Here is a 20,575-nt window from a genome sequence, read left to right on the forward strand (position 1 = left end):
ATTTGAATGAAAAATCTGCAGATTCTAAACTTGTGGCTACAATTATTTTTTCCCACAAATCCTTCCATTCTCATTAGTGAAAATAATTATTCTCATAATCATTCAACATAATGTTTTTGAGTGGAACTTTTCATTAGATAGAATATTTTTATTTTAACAGAACATATTTCCAAGTTAGTTGATATTTATATTATTATTATTAGTAGTAGTAGCAATATTTTGTGATTGTTATAAAGAATTAAGGTTCACAACTGTATATATGTTGTTGTATGGATTTGTGTGTATTTTGGTTCAATAGTAAAGAGGAAGTAGTTGCTGGGGAAGTGGTATGAGGATATGTTAGGGGAAGTGTTACCTGAAGAACCATGACAGCCCCCACCACCCTCCGTCATTGTTTATAGAAATCGTATAAGTAACCACGACCCTGAACTGGATAAGCGGTTAAGGACAATGAATGAATGAATGAATAATCAAGTAGTTTAAGGGGAATTCGACATATATACAGTGAGTGGTTTATTCACGGATTGAATTTTTATTCTTTAATCACTGTAAAACAAACATAATTTAGTAAGTGGGATGCTTAAAAAATACCTGTTAAATTAACTTAAGAATCTGTATATTTCACCCTGTCAATTCATCATCAACTCAGAGTTTTAAAGCAGATTCATTTAAAACATCAAACTTTTTCTTATAGAGGTGTGTATTTATTTTTTATAACAAATCTTTTCTGTGTTATTTGAACAGCAGCTAATGTTAATAGCGATGCCTAGAAAAACAGAACTGCTCCAGAATGTCTTTGAATGTGGTTCCTTTACATTAAAAGTTAAAATCCTTTTTACCCCCTAGAGTTCCTGATCTATGTACAGGCATTTTGCTTTCTTAAAATCTCTACATCAGTCATTGATTAAACCCCTAAACAGTCATCACTGTTCATCCAAATTATCTTCTCAGTTATTTCCAAGAAATAAACCTCCTTATGCCTTCAAAATAGCTTAGATGTAAATCTGCATGTTTGTGTTTATTCAGTATGGATGATCTATGAGTATGCCTCAGCCTCCTGCCTCTATCTCCATGTACCCCTACGCCCCTTGCCTGGAGTCTGAAAAACTTGCAAGTGGAAAGGATTGGTTCTTAAGGTTGATGATGTTTTAAGAAAAACAGGCTTTCTGAATCCGCCTGTTTGAGACTATGGGACGCTGCAGTTTCAAAGCTGAAAGGCTTTGACAGTGACATTGCTTACTTTGCGCATGATGCTTCTTCTATTAAATAAACACCACATGGACATGTTAAGGGGCAGCACAGTAGCGCAGCAGGTATTGTCGCTGTCGCACAACTTCAGGGTCTTGGGGTTGTGGATTTGAGGCCCGTGTTGGGTGACTGTGAGGAGTTTAGTGTGTTCTCCCTGTGTTCACGTGGGTTTAATCCAATGGTTCAAAAACACATTTTGGTAGGTGAAAGTTGTCCATAGGTGTGAGTGTGTGTCGCCCTGCAAAGGACTGGGTGTGTTCCTAGGTTGTGCCCCTTAAATCCACTCACCCCTAATTTCCTCTCGAATATGGGGATTGAACATGCGACCTTAGAGTCCCAAGCCTGCTTCTCTAACCATTAGGCCATCGTTGTCTCACTTCAGTGAAAAAGGATAAAAAGAAAATGTGTTTTCTGAGGTAAAGTTCAGAGAAAGTTTACTTTATTGATAATGTGCTTAGATGATTAATTAAACATTCAGACTAATGGATGTTGTGGCTGCCTTTAGAGCTTTTATTATTATTACACAGTCAGGGGTTGTCATAATTGCACAATAATAGCTCATTACTACATGTGACGTGAGGAGGAGGAAGGCCTCATGCTCAGTGTAATGTCACATTTTGATGTAGTTAATCATTGTCATGTGTGAGTGCAGCAAACTATATAAATAAAGGAATTTGTCTTTTTGCAGAGACTGTCAGAGGAGTACAGCTGAGGACACAATGGCGAGACTGACTCTTCTGGCAGGTGTGTACTCTGCAGCTGGTTATGGCTTCTATTCTTCTTAAAATCTTTTTAATATTTTATGACAATTTTTTGTGTTTGTCTTACCTTTAGGCATCTGCCTCCTTTTGGCTCATTTTGGTGAGTTGGTTCTATACATTATTTCAGAAAGCACCTAATAGAATTATTTGTATATACTTACAAATACAGTCAAAGTATAATTAAGTACATATCCTCAAGGAACACACCTTAGCATGTTTTAAAGCATATTTTTTTATGCTGAGTAGAAAATATTGAGAAAAATACATGCATAAAATATGGCCTGTGCAAATGTATATTTAATGTGTTTTTAATAGTTAGTAGTTGCTAGTGTAGCTTTCAAAATTTCAGTTTTCGCTTTAAATAAGTTTCACTTCACCTGAGATGACTGCATATAGTTTTTCAGTTGAAAATTTTCTGCATTTAATAATACACTCTCAGAAAAAAAGGTACGTAGATGTACATTACTGGTCACTAAATGTACAAACTGTGTAAATGTACCTTTAAAGGTACAACAGTGTTTAAAGTCCAGTTGTGTTCCCTGAAGGTACATTACATTACCTTCTCTAGAACGAGAGGTGAATATTTGTAAGTTTTGTTTACAGAACTGTATTCTATAAAAAAAAAATAAAAAAAACATAATAAAAATCCTGGAGAGGAAATGGAACGTATGAAATCAACAAAATTTTAAAATTTACAATTATAATAGAATAAGGTACAATTTTGTTCCCTAATATATGTACTTATATGTACCCTTGAGGGTACTATCACAGAGACAGGAAAATGTACCACCACATTGACACATTTTCTGACAATGTACTGTAAATAATGCATTCGTGGTTTGACATAAAGTGCACGGTTCCGCATAAACAAATGTAGTTACAGTGGTGGTGATAGGCACCAGATATTTAAAGAATTTGTATTATATTGTTTTTAATCACCAGGTTCTGCCTCTCAGCTAATCTGCTACTTCACAAACTGGTCTCAGTACAGACCTGGCACTGGGAAGTATGTTCCAGATAATATCGACCCCTTACTGTGCACACATCTGATCTATGCCTTCTCCGTCATTAATTACGCCAACCAGCTGGTCACCTATGAGTGGAATGATGAGATCCTCTACAAATCTTTCAATGGTTTGAAGCAAAAGTATGTTTTTCTTAATTAAGAACAAAAATCATGTGAGAATAAAATGTTGCTATTATATTCTGTTTAATTGTATTAATCTATGTGGCTAATCTTATTTATAAATATTGGATTCAACAGAAATCCTAGTCTGAAAACACTTCTGGCAGTTGGAGGATGGAACTTTGGTACAACTCAGTAAGTTATTTGAAATTGAAGAACACACACTGTACAGATGGATGTCCAGATATGAAGTTGGATCCATATTGCAAAAAGAGAGATTGGATAGAGAGTATGGATACCCTCAAGTATAGTTTAGTATCAGTGGCTTTTCGTAATCCAAAGCACATCATACAATAACAGGATGGCACTAATTCTGTTAAATATTCACAGGAACATTCCAACATCTAGTCTAAATATTTTTATGAAGATAGGAATATGTCACTGCAGCAAATTGGCACATGCTCTCTAATTTTACCCAGAAGTGCAGAAGAAATTAAATGAAATCCACAAATTCTGACATTTAGCCTAAATTCTGTTGAATACAAATTATACACATTTTTAAAACTAAGTTCATTATCTGTCCAGGTTCACTACCATGGTGTCCACTCCAGCAAACAGACAGACCTTTATCCAGTCCTCCATTACGTTCCTGAGGACTCATGGTTTTGATGGGCTGGATCTGGACTGGGAGTATCCTGGAGCCCGTGGAAGCCCAGCTGAGGACAAACAGAGATTTACTCTGCTTTGTAAGGTCAGTACTTTACATATTTGGTAATACTTTAATGTAGGTCACTGTTCCTAAATGATATCAAGCCTTTCACGACAACTGCCAAGATACATCTATACATGTACAGGGTGGGCCATTTATATGGATACACCTTAATAAAACGGGAATGTTTGGAGATATTAACTTCCTGTTTGTGGCACATTAGTATATGGGACAGGGAAAACTTTTCAAGATGGTTGGTGACCATGACTTCCCATTTTGAAGTCAGCCATTTTGGATCCAGCTTCTGCTTTTTCAGTGGAAAGAGGGTCATGTGACACACATCAAACTTACGGGGGTTGGACAATGAAACTGAAACACCTGGTTTTAGACCACAATAATTTATGGTGTAGGGCCTCCTTTTGCGGCCAATACAGCGTCTTGGGAATGACATATACAAGTCCTGCACAATGGTCAGAGGGATTTTAAGCCATTCTTCTTGCAGGATAGTGGCCAGGTCACTATATAATGCTGGTGGAGGAAAACGTTCCCTAACTCGCTCCTCCAAAACACCCCAAAGTGGCTCAATAATATTTAGATCTGGTGACTGTGCAGATCATGGGAGATGTTCAACTTCACTTTCATGTTCATCAAACCAATCTTTCACCTGTCTTGCTGTGTGTATTGGTGCACTGTCGTCCTGATACACGGCACCGCCTTCAGGATACAATGTTTGAACCATTGGATGCACATGGTCCTCCAGAATGGTTTGGTAGTCCTTGGCAGTAACGCGCCCATCTAGCACAAGTATTGGGCCATGGGAATGCCATGTTATGGCAGCCCAAACCATCACTGATCCACCCCCATGCTTCACTCTGGGTGCAACAGTCTGGGTGGTACGCTTCTTTGGGGCTTCTCCACACCGTAACTTGTGGGGAAAACAGTAAAGGTGGACTCATCAGAGAACAATACATGTTTCACATTGTCCACAGCCCAAGGTTTGCACTCCTTGCACCATTGAAACCTACGTTTGGCATTGTCATGAGTGACCAAAGGTTTGGCTATAGCAGCCCGGCCGTGTATATTGACCCTGTGGAGCTCCCGACAGACAGTTCTGGTGGAAACAGGAGAATTGAGGTGCACATTTAATTCTGACGTGATTTGGGCAGCCGTGGTTTTATGTTTTTTGGATACAATCTGGGTTAGCACCCGAATATCCCTTTCAGACAGCTTCCTCTTGCATCCACAGTTAATCCTGTTGGATGTGTTCCATCCTTCTTGGTGGTATGCTGATATTACCCTGGATACCGTGGCCCTTAATACATCACAAAGACACAAAGGCTGTCTTGGTCACAGATGCGCCAGAAAGACACCAACAATTTGTCCTCTTTTGAAATCTGGTATGTCACCCATAATGTTGTGTGCATTGCAATATTTTGAGCAAAACTGTGCTCTTACCCTCTGTTAATTGAACCTTCACCCTCTGTTCTTACTGGTGCAATGTGCAATTAATGAAGATTGGCAACCAGGCTGGTCCAATTTAGCCATGAAACCTCCCACACTAAAATGACAGGTGTTTCAGTTTCATTGTCCAACCCCTGTATTTGGACTTTCACAAGAAAAACAATGGTGTGCTTGGTTTTAACATAACTTTATTCTTTCATGCATTATTTACAGTTTCACACACTGACAGCAACACCACAGGAGAAATGCTAGCACAGGCTTCCAATATCCGTAGTTTCAGGTGCTGCACATCTCGTACCTTCACAGCACAGACAATTGCCTTCAGATGACCCCAAAGGTAAAAGTCTAAGGGGGTCAGATCGGGAGACCTTGGGGGCCATTCAACTGGCCCACGATGACCAATCCACTTTCCAGGAAACTGTTCATCTAGGAATGCTCAGACCTGACACCCATAATGTGGTGGTGCACCATCTTGCTGGAAAAACTCAGGGAACATGCCAGCTTCAGTGCATAAAGAGGAAAACACATCATCATGTAGCAATTTCACATATCCAGTGGCCTTGAGGTTTCCATTGATGAAGAATGGCCCCACTATCTTTGTACCCCATATATCACACCATACCATCAATATGTGCAGCACCTGAAACTACGGATACTGGAAGCCTGTGCTAGCATTTCTCCTGTGGTATTGCTATCAGTGTGTGAAGAGTGGGAGAAGAGGGTTGCATTGACAATCCAACACAATGGGCAGCACTTTGAACACATTTTATAAGTGGTCAGAAACTTGTAAATATCTCATGAAAGAATAAAGTTACGTTAAAACCAATGTTAACATCATTGTTTTTCTTGTGAAATTCCCAATAAGTTTGATGTGACACATGACCCTCTTCCCATTGAAAAAACAAAAGTTGGATCCAAAATGGCCGACTTCAAAATGGCCACCATGGTCACCACACATCTTGAAAAGTTTCCCCCCTCCCATATACTAATGTGCCACAAACAGGAAGTTAATATCACCAACCATTCCCATTTCATTAAGGTGTATCCATATAAATGGCCCACCCTGTATATATTTAAATTGTTCTTTATTGATTGGTTTGTAAGGACTGGTGCCCCATCCAGGGTGTGTTCTTGCCTTGCACCCAGTGACTCCGGGTAGGCTCCGGACCTACCTAAACTGAATGAATGAATGAATGAATGAATGGTTTATTTCAAACAGCTGACAGTGTGTACACATTGATAATAAACCTCATTTGCTGTGGGGGTTGAATAATTTTGAATGCAGATGTATGTATTTGATGAAGGGTCTATGTATTTCTGGATTGTAGGAACTTTTGGAGGCCTATGAGGCCGAAGGCAATGCTACTGGAAAGCCCAGGCTTATGCTCACAGCTGCAGTGGCTGCTGGGAAAGGAACTATAGATACTGGATATGAAATTGCTGAAATTGCCAAGTAAGCCACAAATGGCATATTTTCTATAGATTATTTATTTATTGGGTAGGGGGTTGGAGATAGAAGTTATACAAAAAATACGATAGTGGTATACAGTCAAATATGATAGTCAGCTGAAAATTACATGCATTAAATAGTACTAAATATTAAATATTACTTTATCAGCCATCACTCAACTGAGTGTAATGTTTGTTTATGATACAGGTATCTGGACTTCATCAGTGTGATGACTTATGACTTCCATGGAGCTTGGGAGAGTTTCACTGGACACAACAGTCCTCTCTATCGTGGTTCTCATGATAAAGGAGACCTCATTTATTTCAACACAGTAAATAGACACCTTCCTCTACTTCATTAATAACTTAACCTTACAACATCTTAAAAAATGAGAGGCGTTTCTGTCTATATTAGTGATCTCCTCCAAGCATGCTGAGTTGTCAAGTGACATTGTGTTAGTGGCTCCACGTCTCAGACGAAACATATACTAGCTTTTACACTCTTAGTTTGTTGGCAAAAAAATAAAATTGCAGAGAAAATTGGTATAATACAGACAAAAAACTTATAATAATTCTGTGTTGTTTTTTCAGGATTCTGCAATGAAATACTGGAGGGATCAGGGAGCACCTGCAGAAAAGCTAAGGATGGGTTTTGCTACATATGGTAGGACCTTCCGTCTGTCGTCTACAGCAAGTGGAGTTGGAGCTCCAGCCAGCGGTCCTGCTTCTGCAGGGCCTTACACCAGAGAGGCAGGATTCTGGTCCTACTACGAGGTCTGTACATAGCTCAGTGAACCACATTTAGCCTGCATGTTCATCATCTGACCATCTGTTACAGTATGCAAACTCTGAAGCAGAAGTTGCCAAAGAGTGAACTGTGTACTTTTTCTCCTTACTTACTGCCAATTAGATCTGTACCTTTCTACAAGGAAGCAGCATACAGTGGATAGAGGATCAGAAAGTACCTTACGCTACCAAAGGAAATGAGTGGGTTGGATTTGACACTCAGGAGAGTTATGAAACTAAGGTATTTACAAAGAGTTGTTTGGCATTATTATTATATTTTTATTATAATAAAAAATGTTGCTTATTATTTTTATTCTTCACTAAATGTAAGCACATCTTATTTCTTTTCCTGTTGCAGGTACGCTACCTGAAGGATAATCAATTTGGAGGAGCCTTTGTGTGGGCTCTGGACCTGGATGACTTTGCTGGGCAGTTCTGTGGGAAGGGAAACTACCCCCTCATTAGTCACCTCAAGAAACTCCTAAATACATGTACGTTATGCTACTATTTGTTAAAACCAAACCAAACCCATCTGGCAAAAACAAGAATGAAGAAATAAATAATAACAGTAATCATAAACAAAGCAAAAACATATATGAGCTTCGGCTTGCGTACTTTAATGAAACTCCAATTATCCATGTTTTAATTTCTAATTGAGAAATTATTTACTCATACTTCTACTATAATTGTTTTAGAGTAAATCTGCTCTACATTAGCAATACTTCATTTTATTCTAGATGTTAATAAATATTAATGAAACAACAAAAATATTACAGTTGAATAACTATAAAGTCCTTTTTGTGGTGTTCTTGGACAGACCTGCCTCCTCTGCCCTCTTTCCCTCCCACCATTGCCCCTGAGCCTGGGACAGTTACACCTACTTCTGCTGATGCCCTCACACCTACAGCCCCCCCATCTACAGCCCCTCCAGCACCCCCCACTGTAGCTCCAGGTGCTGAGTTCTGCGAGAGCAAGTCTGATGGTATCTACTCAAACCCTAAAAATCCGAATTCCTTCATCCAGTGCGCTCATGGTCGGACATACACACAATCCTGTCCAGCAGGAACCATCTATGATGACAGCTGCAAGTGCTGCAACTGGCCAAGGGTTAAAAGCCATGGCAATATAACTACTCAAGATGAAACGCAGAGCCTGGTGTAAACAGCATATTTAAATACATTTAGTTTTTTTACTTTATCTAGTTTCTGAAATTACCCCAAATGGATGTTAAGAAATTTCCATCACAGGGCACCACACACTGACACATTCACTCACACATATCTACATTTTTTGAATAGTCAATTTACCTAGCAGCATTTTGGATTGTGGTAAGAAACTGAAGCTCCTGGAGCCAACACGCGCAGAACACACCAAAATCAACATGGACAGTGAACTGAGGTGAGGTTTGAACCCATGACCACAGGACTCTGGAGATGTGTTACAGCAAGAACTACCTGTTGCATGATCCTGCCGCCCCAAACCCAGACTTTTACTTTTTTCTTCCCCTAATTATCCTCTTGCATGAAATATCTTAAATTAGTTCATCTTAGGCATTAAATAAGCAGTAAGTAATTTTTAGCTCTTACAATTAGCATACAATATGATTTAAGTTTTTCCATTTTTTTTTTGTACAAAAAGTCCTGTTTTTGCTTTTTTTCTTTATTGAACAGAATTATCTTTTCAATTAAATTAAGTTGAAAATCTATACTAATTTATGAAATGCATTTGAGTTTTTATGCATACTTTAATTGTTATATATACACATTTATAAATATTAAATATGTATAAAGTATATAAATCACCAGTTGTGTTGTTCATTTTCACAATAGAACTGTGTATAAAATAATAATACAGATTAAATGGGACATAGGAAATCTTAACAATCTACAGGCGTAATGAATATGGTATAATTATGTTCCCTAAATAAAATGACTAAATATATACAGTGAGTTTTTCTGAGTGTGAGGTTCAATAATGGAAATATTCTTTTAATTTCTGTAATTTGATGAACAGAGCAGAATAATGCTGATTTCCCTGTTCAGAAATAACTCTGTGTAGCACCAGCCTTATCCCTACGTTACATTGTGTAGGTATATGTACCTCTGCAGCATTATTCCCTCAGTTTAATATTTTTGTTTTTTCCCTTTATAGTTCTTTTCTTCTCTTTTATTACTGCTTTCCCCCCATCTTTCTCTACGGAAGCCCTGAAGTTCAAAGTGAATAAAAAAAGTTTAATAGATGTTCCTGAGACCAAGACTAAAACTAAGAACCATTTGTCTCTCCAGTGCCTGTATGACTCCCTGTTTGCTCGTATTATGGCCGTGGGCACTGTATTGAGTTGGACTGCTTCCTTTTGGTCAAAGCTGGTACAACATCCAAATTCTTAGCACCTAGCTCCTCAAAAACCTCCCCTCGAGCATGAGGTAAATGTATTAATTTTAATCTACTCCCTGCTGGTCAAAGCTCCAATGCTAAAATGTTATCCTTTATTTGCACCTCCCTAAAAAAATATTGTGGAAGGGAAAAAAAGTTATATATATATATCAGTGGCGATTGCTCAAAGACTGCAAGGGAAGCTCAGCTTCCTCTAAAATGTCAAAAAATAAGTAATCAAAGAAATATATACTGCTGTGTGTACATGTCATTGAATAAATGTGCACTACGACGCGCTCAACTTTTGAATCAGCTTCTTATCACTGGTAAAGATGCGGCTTTCCTCTCAATCATTCCCGGAGCTTCAGTGCTGTAAACAGTGCGGACGCTGAGCGCCCACGGAGTTCAATAGCGAAGCAACGAAGTGCAGCGAAATGAGACGAACCATTGGATAAATGCTGGCTTTGTCCCGCCCATCGGACGCTCAGCGTCTCTGGGGGTCTATGGGGCAGTGGGCTGGCCTCGGCTGGCCCGGACGCTCAGCTTCTGCATGATGATTGGATGATCTGTCTGAGGCTGAATCCCTTTTTAATTGACAGCGAAATGAGCGAATCAGCGATACTTTGGTGTAGACATCCGAGGCATCACAGGCGGACACACTTCACATGGGCCAAGGCCGTTTAAGCAGCCTAGCTCTACTGGCCATTGAGAGGACACTAGTCAAGTCCCTGGAAAAGACGCCTTGTTGGTACGACAGGGTCACAGATCATTTTCTTGAAAAGGAACGGAGGGTAGAATTTATGTATAAATAAACCGACACATTTTATGATGTAGGCCGAAATTGAGCTTCCCCTCCTTGAACGACCAGCATCCACCACTGACATATATATATATATATATAGGGGTTGGACAATGAAACTGAAACACCTGTCATTTTACTGACGGAGGTTTCATGGCTAAATTGGACCAGCCTGGTTGCCAATCTTCATTAATTGCATATTGCACCAGTAAGAGCAGAGTGTGAAGGTTCAATTAGTAGAGGGTAAGAGCACAGTTTTGCTCAAAATATTGTAATGCACACAACATTATGGGTGACATTTTGTGATGTATCAAGAGCCATGGTATCCAGGGTAATGTCAGCATACCAACAAGAAGGACGAAACACATCCCACAGGATTAACTGTGGACGCAAGCTGTCAAAAGGGATGTTCAGGTGCTAATGCGGATTGTATTCAAAAAACATAAAAACACGGCTGCCCAAATCACGGCAGAATTAAATGTGCACCTCAACTCTCCTGTTTCCACCAGAACTGGAGCTCCACAGGGTCAATATACACGGCCGGGCTGCTATAGCCAAACCTTTGGTCACTCACGCCAATGCCAAATGTCGTACCACCCAGAGTGTTGCATGCCCAGAGTGAAGCATGGGGGTGGATCAGTGATGGTTTGGGCTGCCATATCATGGCATTCCCTTGGCCCAATACTTGTGCTAGATGGGCACGTCACTGTCAAGGACTACCGAACCATCCTGGAGGACCATGTGCATCCAGTGGTTCAAACATTGTGTCCTGAAGGCGGTGCCATGTATCAGGACGACAACGCACCAATACACACAGCAAGACTGGTGAAAGATTGGTTTGATGAACATGAAAGTGAAGTTGAACATCTCCCATGGCCTGCACACACTAAGATCACACTGCCTAGTGCCAAAAGTAATCTAGAGAAGTACAAAGTGGAGCATAGCTCTCTAGACTAATACAGCTCTGTCCAATAATTATTAGTGGTAATGCTTGATCATGACACTGCTGTGTGCCACTATCATTTATCTAATGCCAAAAAGGAATCAGTGCCAAAATGCAAAAAAAAAACAAAAAAAAAAACACTACAGCATCTGTCTTTCTTGGTCAAACCTGATTGCTACTATTGGCCCAGCTAGATCCCTGTCGTATAACAGCTATATTATACAGACAACAGCACATCTTCATTTCTAAAGCAGTAAAACACAGCCTTGAGGATCTTGGGCCATAAAGGTCAGCATCCTGATTAACAAAAGAGATAGTCACTGCTGGTGTTGCATAGTGTCGTATTTAGGTCAGAGGTGCATGCATTTACTTTTTGTATGTGCAGATACAGTACACTGAGATTCCAGAGGTACATATATCCTGGCTTTTTAGCAGAAACACATGCCACATATGTGCACCTTGTAGAAACAGAGTTTCTAAATCTAATGTGTATGCTGCTGGAAAGTGATCAACTGACCAAGGATCGCTGACCAGACTAATGAGCTAATGATGAGAGACTATAGTATACCGAACTGTGATAAGCAATTTTCATGAAGATAAAATTAATTTCCTGCTGAATCATACATTAAAAGTAGTTATATACTCTAAATTCTTTTGATCATTTGGCATGTCCCACAATGCATGGCTTAAAACGGTAAAATCTTGTAAAACAGGATTACAGTACCTTACTGTTGACAATTTACTGTAAATTTACAGCAATTTGTTTTACAGTGTAACAAGTCAATGAGCTTTCCAAATGATTAAAATATTTCAGCCTACTCTATCCTAGAAGCATGTTGGAATGAAAGTAATTTGTTGCCAGTTGTGTCTTATGATATTAAGGTGATTCAAGTATTTACGATATCTTAGAACTAGACATATGACTTTTATAACACAAAGATTTTTTTTTTCATCTAGTGGGTTATTTTCCCTTGTCTGACAGTCATATGGAAAAGCTTTGCCACACCTGGTAAACGGACATTTTGTAGTTTTCAAGGTGAAAATAAGTCCACATTGTCAAATGATAACAAGATTAAATGTGCTATTTTATGCAAATATTAATTGAATTTCTACTGTAATATTATTTATCTGGTAATATTCATTTATTGTCTGTAACCGCTTATCCAGGTCAGAGTCACGGTGGGTCCGAAGCCTACCAGGAATCACTGGGCACAAGGCAGGAGCACACCCTTCAGGGGGCATCAGTCCTCTACAGGGCAACACACACTCACACATTTACTCACACGTATGGGCACTTTTGAGTCGCCAATCCACCTACCAATGTTGTTTTCTGGACTGTGCGAGGAAACCGGAGCACCCAGAGAAAACCCATGGAGACACAGGGAGAACACACCAAACTCCTCACAGACAGTCTCCTGGAGCGGGACTTGAACTCACAACCTCCATGTCAGTGGAGCAGTATGACTGCAACACTAACGACTGCAACACTACCTGCTGCGCCAGGTGGTTGGCAGCACCCTGCTCCGGTTGTGTTTGTGTATGTGTGTGTGTTCACTGTGTGTGTTCAGTGCAATGGATGGGTCAAATGCAGAGAAGTAATTTATCTAAGGGGATCAATAAAAGGTGTTTCTTCTTTCTTCTATTTATATATAAGCTATATATAAGCTTTCCAGTGATTAAAAAGAATGTTTTTTTCTTTTCTAATCATTTAAGTTAAAATTATGACTGGGCTTATTAGAAAGAGCCTTAAAGTGTCCAAATGCCGCTTCAGGTGCAGGCCAGACTTATCATTATTTCTGTTATTGATCTAATAGTATCCTTTAGAGAATATCTTGTGTTTTGTTCTACGGCATTGCCAAACAAAGAATTGACACAAATACATATTAAAAACATTGCATCTCCTCTACAAGGAACATATTTAGTGTCAGATCTTTCTGCATTTTAGTTATTTTAATTACAAAATAATTAATAAAATATAAAAATTATAACATAAAGTATAAAACATTCCATTTTCTACAGAATATATAAATTCAGCAAATAAAATAAGAATGGTGTAGGATTACTGTCCACTCTGTATAACTTTACACTACAGGACAGTATTAAATAATACTTTTGCATAATTTGCATCAAGTTGATAGGACTTTGCTCATAATTCATAAACAGTAATAAAAATCTTATCAACGGAAGCATGGACAATTTTCAGCTCTCTCAGTCTTTAACGAGGTTTGGTAGGTGAGTAGTTATTGCGCAACTATGATGTCATCATACTTATGAATATATATTTGTGGGTCAGTTGTCAGTCCTCAACTGTTAAAACTCCAGGTAAGACCCATAATACCATATGTAAGATTAATAAATTATATTTATATTAAATAATATCAATTTTAACCTTTTGTTGTTTGTTAGACACATGGCAAGGCAAGTTTATTTATAGAGCACCTTTTATACAAAAGCAATTCAAAGTGCTTTACAGAAGAAAGAGTTAAATTAAAAGCCAGAATAAAAATCATAAAAGTCCAATAAAACAATTAAAATTAAAATTAAAATATTAAGTAAAACAAATACATAAAAAGAGTAAAATGATTAAATGATTGAAAATGATTAAAACAATTTAATATGATACAATAAAATAAACTAAAGTGCCGTTACAGAATGAAGTGCTGAGTATTTTAGATTGAGCTGTAAGCCTCCTCAAACAGGAATGACTTAAGTCTTAATTTAAAAGTGTCTAAACTCAGGTCTCTTCTAATATTCTTAGTCGGCTGGTTCCATTTATGAGCAGCATAGAATCTAAACGCTGCCTCTCCATGTTTAGTTTTGACCTGAGGCAGGACTAACTCTAGTTCCTAAAGATCTGAGAGCTCTGCTCGGCTCATTTCTCTGTAGCAGATCTGATAAATACGCTGGTCCTACCCCATTAAGACATTTATAGACCAGTAATAACACCTTAAAGTCTATTCTCTAACAGATTGGTATCCAGTGTAATGATTTGAGGATGGGGGTAATATGATCTCTTCTTTTGCTCCGAGTGAGACTCTGTCAGCTGCATTTTGAATCAGCTGAAGCTGTTTAATGGTCTTTTTTGGAAGTCCAGCTAAGAGACCATTACAGTAATCAATCCTGCTAGAAATAAAGGCATGGATAAGTTTCTCCAGGTCTGGTTTTGACAGAAAATCTCTAATCTTACTGATGTTCTTAAGATGGAAAAATGCTGATCTAGTAACCGCTTTAATATGAGACTAAAACTGAGATCTGAGTCCATTAATACACCAAGGTTGCGAGCCAGTTCCTTATATTTGAGGGCTCTCGAGTCCAGATATGCAGCCAATCTTTGTCTTTCATTGCTGTTCCCAAATAGTATAATCTCAGTTGTATGTTTATTCAGCTGCAGAAAGTAAATCTGAGTATCATCTGCATAGCTGTGATAGGAACAGCCTATAGTGCGGTAGAATTTGGCCAAGAGGAAGCATGTATAAATTGAATAAAAGTGGACCAAGAACAGAGCCCTGGGGGACACCACAGATCACTGGCCTGTTCTCTGAAATGTTATTTTCTATTTCTACAAAGTAGTTCCTGCCTTACCGGTGAGAAACAAACCATTTAAAGACTGCTCCTGAGAGTCCAACCGAGTTTGCGAGTCTATCTACAAGAATATTATGGTCAATGGTATCAAAGGCAGCGCTAAGGTCAAGAAGCAATAGAAGAGATACCTTTGCAGCCTTTGTATTTAAGCAAATGTCATTAATTACCTTGATTAGAACAGTCTCAGTGCAGTGATTAGACCAGAAATCGGACTGGAATTTGTCTAGGCTACTGTTTATGGACAAGAAACTAGTGATTTGCCTGAAAACAATTTTCTCAATGATTTTGCCAATGAATGGTAAATTACAAATTGGTCTGTAGTTACTTATCTAAGATGATTATAAATTTTTCTTTTTTAGAAGAGGCTTTACAACAGCGGTTTTTAGTGAGCCTGGAAAGACCCCCGACATGAGCGAGGTGTTAACAATGTGAAGTAGATCTTGTCACGGTTGGGCAGGACAAGACAAGGAGGTGGACATAAACGCAAGGAATATTTTATTTAATCAAGACCAAAACCAAAACAAACATGAGCAAGCAGGTTCACACACTAACCACATGAAAGAAACAGGAACAGATAGGAAGACTTTGACAGACAACATGAACAGGGATAGACATGGGAGACGCAGACACAGAGAAACACACATCTACATACACAAGAACCGACAAGGGGGCACTGAAACAAAGGGACTATATATACACAGAGCATTGACAAGGAACAACTGGGACTGATAACGAGAGGGCAGGACTACAAAGGAGACACTGATGAGAGGATGGAGCTAGAGCAGAGACAAGAACAACAAACAGAGCCATGTGCTAAATGAGCACATGGTGGGGAAAACAGACACAGGACGTGACAGGTCTGGTGCTATAGTGTGAAACACACTCTTTAAAGATTTGGTTGGTAGTGTGTCAAGACTGCAAGTGGATAGTTTGAGATGATTAACTGTATCAATTAAAATTTCACTGTTTACAGTACTGAACTCTGAAATTTTAACAAAGGAGTTTTTATGAGGTGATATAGAGAGTACAGACTCATTGTTATTAATCCCTTGTCTGATATTCTGGATTTTAGTGTTAAGAAAGAATGCAAACTCATTACATCTCTGTTGATATTAATTCAGGGGTCATTTGTGTGGGTGAATTAGTAAGTCTGTTGACCATGGCGAAGAGGATTTTGCTGTTATTAATGTTTTTGTTGATGATGCTAGAGAAATAGGATTGTCATGTTTTGCATATTGTCGTGTTGTATTCACGGAGCCTATCTTTGTAGATTTCTTTGCGAATATGAAGACTTATTTTATGCCATCTGCGTTCTGCCTTGTGACACTCCCTCTTTTGGGTTGGAACAACAGAAGCATTTCTCCATGGTGCTTTCTGTTTGCAAGACATAGTCTTCACTTTAACTGGTGTAATCTCATCCATAACACTGACAATTTTTGGATTAAAACTATTCAGCAGATCATCAACAGAGTTGGATTGTTCACATGGTGTAGTGCAGATTTTACTCATGAAAAGTGTAGCTGTGCAGTCCTTTATAATCCTTTTCTTGACACAAACTCTTCTGACCGTGATGACTGGTATCAAAGAACACACAGTAGTGATCTGACAATGCAACGTCCTTCACAGCAGCTGATAAGTTGAGACTCTTAGAGATAACAACATCCAGTGTGTGACCATGACAATGTGTACTCCCTGTAACATGCTGTGAAAAACCAAAAGAGTCCAATATGGCGTGTAGTTCCTTGGCAAAACAGTCCTTGGGATTGTCGATATGTATGTTAAAGTCACCAGCAATAACAAAATGGTCAAAGTCAGTAGAAATAAAAGACAGCATCTCTGTAAATTCATCAATAAAATTAGCACTGTACTTTGGAGGCCTTTAGACAGTTACTAGTAATATCTGTGGTGTCCCTTTCAGAACTGCACAGAGGTACTCAAATGTTGTGAAGTCACCAAATGATAACTGCTTGCACTGAAAAGAACCATGGAACAGAGCAGCTAGACCTCCACCTTTTCTACTGGCACGAGATACATTTAAAAAATGAAAATCTGGAGGAGCAACTCCATTAAAACCAGTACTACATTCATTTAGCCAAGTCTCAATTAAAAGTATAAAATCAAGCCCAAGTGCTGTAATAAAATTATTAATTAAGTGTGATTTGTTTGTGAGAGATCTGATATTTAGAGCTAACTAGTAACTAGTGCACTTTGCCACAGAATCTCTGTCTCACATTTTATATGCTGTAGATTGGCTACATTCACAGAATCTGACCTGAACTCCCTGTGCTTTCTCTCTCTGATAAGTAATGGAATGGGAGGCACCAAAGGACTAAGCTTGTTTTGAAAACATGTTACTGCTGACATTATCCCTGCAGCAGCCAAGACCCGAAAAACATCACTTTTCCTCGCCCTTATCAGCTGACGAAGCTGTGTGGAGCTCCTGCTGGTGATGGAGCAGTGAGCGAAGCTGCCTTTCCGGGGGTCAAGGAGCTTGTCTCTTCTGTTGAGGTGCTCTAGGTGGTGATGAAGCGTGATTTTTCTTAGGGGACAGTCTGGGGGACTGCAGTGAAGTGTAGAAGACAGTAGATGAGGGTGGAGTTGAAGCTGGGGTGCTTCTTCTTTGCACCTGAGGGCTGGCAGACAGGGAAAGTTCAGGTGGGGAAATAGAGGACATGGAGGCTTCCTCTTGGGGTTTTGATGTCTCTGGCAGCTGATAGAACTGGTCATTGCCACTCATTTCCAGTGTCTTCTGCTCCCGCAGGTCATCCTCAGTGACTGAAGGATGTTCTGGCTCTGACAGGGTGTCATCAGCTTGTACAGTAGAGTTCCTGGATGTTGGTGCAGACGTGCCACCACCAAGAGAAGTGGATTAATTACACACTGAGAAAATTAGGTTGTCTGTCAGAAGTTTAACACCCCTCTTGTTCATGTGCAGTCCATCTCTCCTAAAAAGTTCTCTCTTCCCAAAAAACAAGTTATAGTTGTCAATAAAGTTCAGTCCATTTGACCTGCAGCTGTTCTGTAGCCAGGTGTTTAATCCCAGTAACCTTGAGAACATATTGGTGCCTCCTGCAGGTAGAGGTCTACAGGGACTGTAATGTTGACATCTCACTATGAGTTTTGGGTTTGTTCCCCATTAACAGTGTCATCTCCAAAGATCAGGGTGTCTGCTGTAGGTTTGTTAGGGTTTTGTGACCGGCTGACAATTCTGGCACTTTCTGCATTGTTTTGACTGCCTTTGTGATTCTCACAAAGGGCATGCAGTGGTTCAAATCTGTTTTTCAGCTGAAGTGAATAAGACCAATATTCTGGTCTGGTTCTGTGCTGTGATTTCTCAGCAGCAGTGTTAGGTTGAGCAGCTGAATTTCCTGGACCAGCTGTGATAACAGGAGTAGAAGACAAGACTACAGAGCTATACAAAGCACAATGTTTGGGTCTAGCTTCAGTCTGCACCCATTGCCCGTCTCTAGCTGTACTCACGGCAGTGTTGCCATCCACACGGTCCTCTGGTCTGGATCTGTGTCTCTCCACTGTCCGCTGCTCTGTTAAGTCTTCAGCCCGCTGTCTGCTGCCCATATTCCCACTCACTGTTGCTCCTCGCACAGCGAAATGCTAGTCCTTAAACTCTGATATTAGGTTCAGAAAATCTCTTTCCAAAGCTGAAATTCTCTGTAGAAATCCATAACCGTTCTGACAGCACATGTGTTGAACAAAATGATGAGGCATGTCACAAGTTTCTTCTACTCTAGCCTGTTGAAACTGTCCTGGTTGTTGGAACAGTCCTGGTTCCTAGAGCAATCACACTACTTTAAAAGGTATCAGAAGCAGAAAATATCCAGTTTTGGCTTCGTAGTGCTGCTGACTTGTGTATATTTAAAAGCTCAGATACTCTATCACAGAAAAACAAGTACAAACCGGATTCCAAAAAAGTTGGGACACTAAACAAATTGTGAAATAAAAATGTGGAGATGGCAAATGTCAATATTTTATTCGTAATAGAACATAGATGACAAATCAAAAGTTTAATCTGAATAAATGTAACATTTTAAAGGAACAATATGTTGATACAAAATTTCACAGTGTCAACAAATCCAAACAAATAAGTGACAAATTAACTGACAAATAAGTGGCTGGAAAAAAGAAATTGAGCATATAACGAACAGCTGGAAGACCAATTAACACTAATTAGGTCTATTGACAGCATGATTGGGTATAAAAAGACCTTCTCAGAGTGTCAGTGTCTCTCTGAAGCCAAGATGATCACCAATTACACAATTGCTGTGCGTAAGGGTCAAGGCCGTAAAACTCTACTGGATGCTCGTGATCTCCGGGCCCTTAAATGTCACTGCACCTCAAACAGGAATGACACTGTCAAGGAAATAACAGAATGGGCTCAGGAATACTTCCAGAAAGCATTGTCAGTGAACACAATCCACCGTGCCATCCGCCGTTGCCAGCTGAAACTCTACAGTGCGAAGAGGAAGCCATTTCTAAGCAAGCTCCACAAGCTCAGACGTTTGCACTGGGCCAGGGGTCTTTTAAAATGGAGTGTGGCAAAATGGAAGACTGTTCTGTGGTCAAATGAGTCACGATTTGAAGTTCTTTATGGGACACTGGGACGCCATGTCATCCGGACCAGAAAGGACAAGCATAACCCAAGTTGTTATCAACGCTCCGTTCAGAAGCCTGCATCACTGATGGTATGGGGTTGCATGAGTGCTTGTGGCATGGGCAGCTTGCATGTCTGGAAAGGCACCATTAATGCAGAGAACTATGTTCAGGTTCTAGAACAACATATGCTCCCATCTAGACGTCATCTCTTTCAGGGAAGACCCTGCATTTTTCAACAAGATAATGCCAGACCACATTCTGCAGCAATCACAACATCATGGCTACATAGGAGAAGGATCCGGGTACTGAAATGGCAGCCTGCAGTCCAGATCTCTCACCTATAGAGAACATTTGGCGCATCATAAAGAGGAAGGTGCGACAAAGAAGGCCCAAGACGATTGAACAGTTAGAGGCCTGTATTAGACATAAATGGGAGAACATTCCTATTTCTAAACTTGAGAAACTGGTCTCCTCTGTCCCCAGACGCCTGTTGAGTGTTGTAAGCAGGAGGGGGGATGCCACACAGTGGTAAAAAATGCCCTTGTCCCAACTTTTTGGGGATTTGTTGACGCCATGAAATTTTGAAACAACATATTTTTCCTTTAAAATGATACATTCTCTCAGTTTAAACTTTTGATCTGTGATTTGTGTTCTATTCTGAATAAAATATTAGATGTTGGCACCTCCACATCATTGCATTCAGTTTTTATTCACAATTTGTTTAGTG

At 39.5% G+C, this 20,575-nt stretch overlaps 1 protein-coding gene across 1 annotated transcript; it reads left to right on the top strand.

Moving 5' to 3' along the window:
- The first annotated feature begins 1,939 nt into the window (after positions 1–1,939).
- Positions 1,940–9,429, top strand: LOC136696161 (acidic mammalian chitinase-like). Its single transcript, XM_066670323.1, has 11 exons — positions 1,940–1,992; positions 2,083–2,109; positions 2,952–3,156; positions 3,274–3,330; positions 3,721–3,886; positions 6,634–6,758; positions 6,963–7,086; positions 7,346–7,528; positions 7,665–7,781; positions 7,899–8,031; positions 8,358–9,429. Exons 1-11 carry the CDS (start codon positions 1,968–1,970, stop codon positions 8,699–8,701), a joined length of 1,506 nt encoding a protein of 501 aa, XP_066526420.1. The 5' UTR covers positions 1,940–1,967; the 3' UTR covers positions 8,702–9,429.
- The last annotated feature ends 11,146 nt before the right edge of the window (positions 9,430–20,575 follow it).

This window comes from Hoplias malabaricus, chromosome 5, assembly GCF_029633855.1.
Source record: "Hoplias malabaricus isolate fHopMal1 chromosome 5, fHopMal1.hap1, whole genome shotgun sequence".
Classification (NCBI taxonomy): Eukaryota; Metazoa; Chordata; class Actinopteri; order Characiformes; family Erythrinidae; genus Hoplias; species Hoplias malabaricus.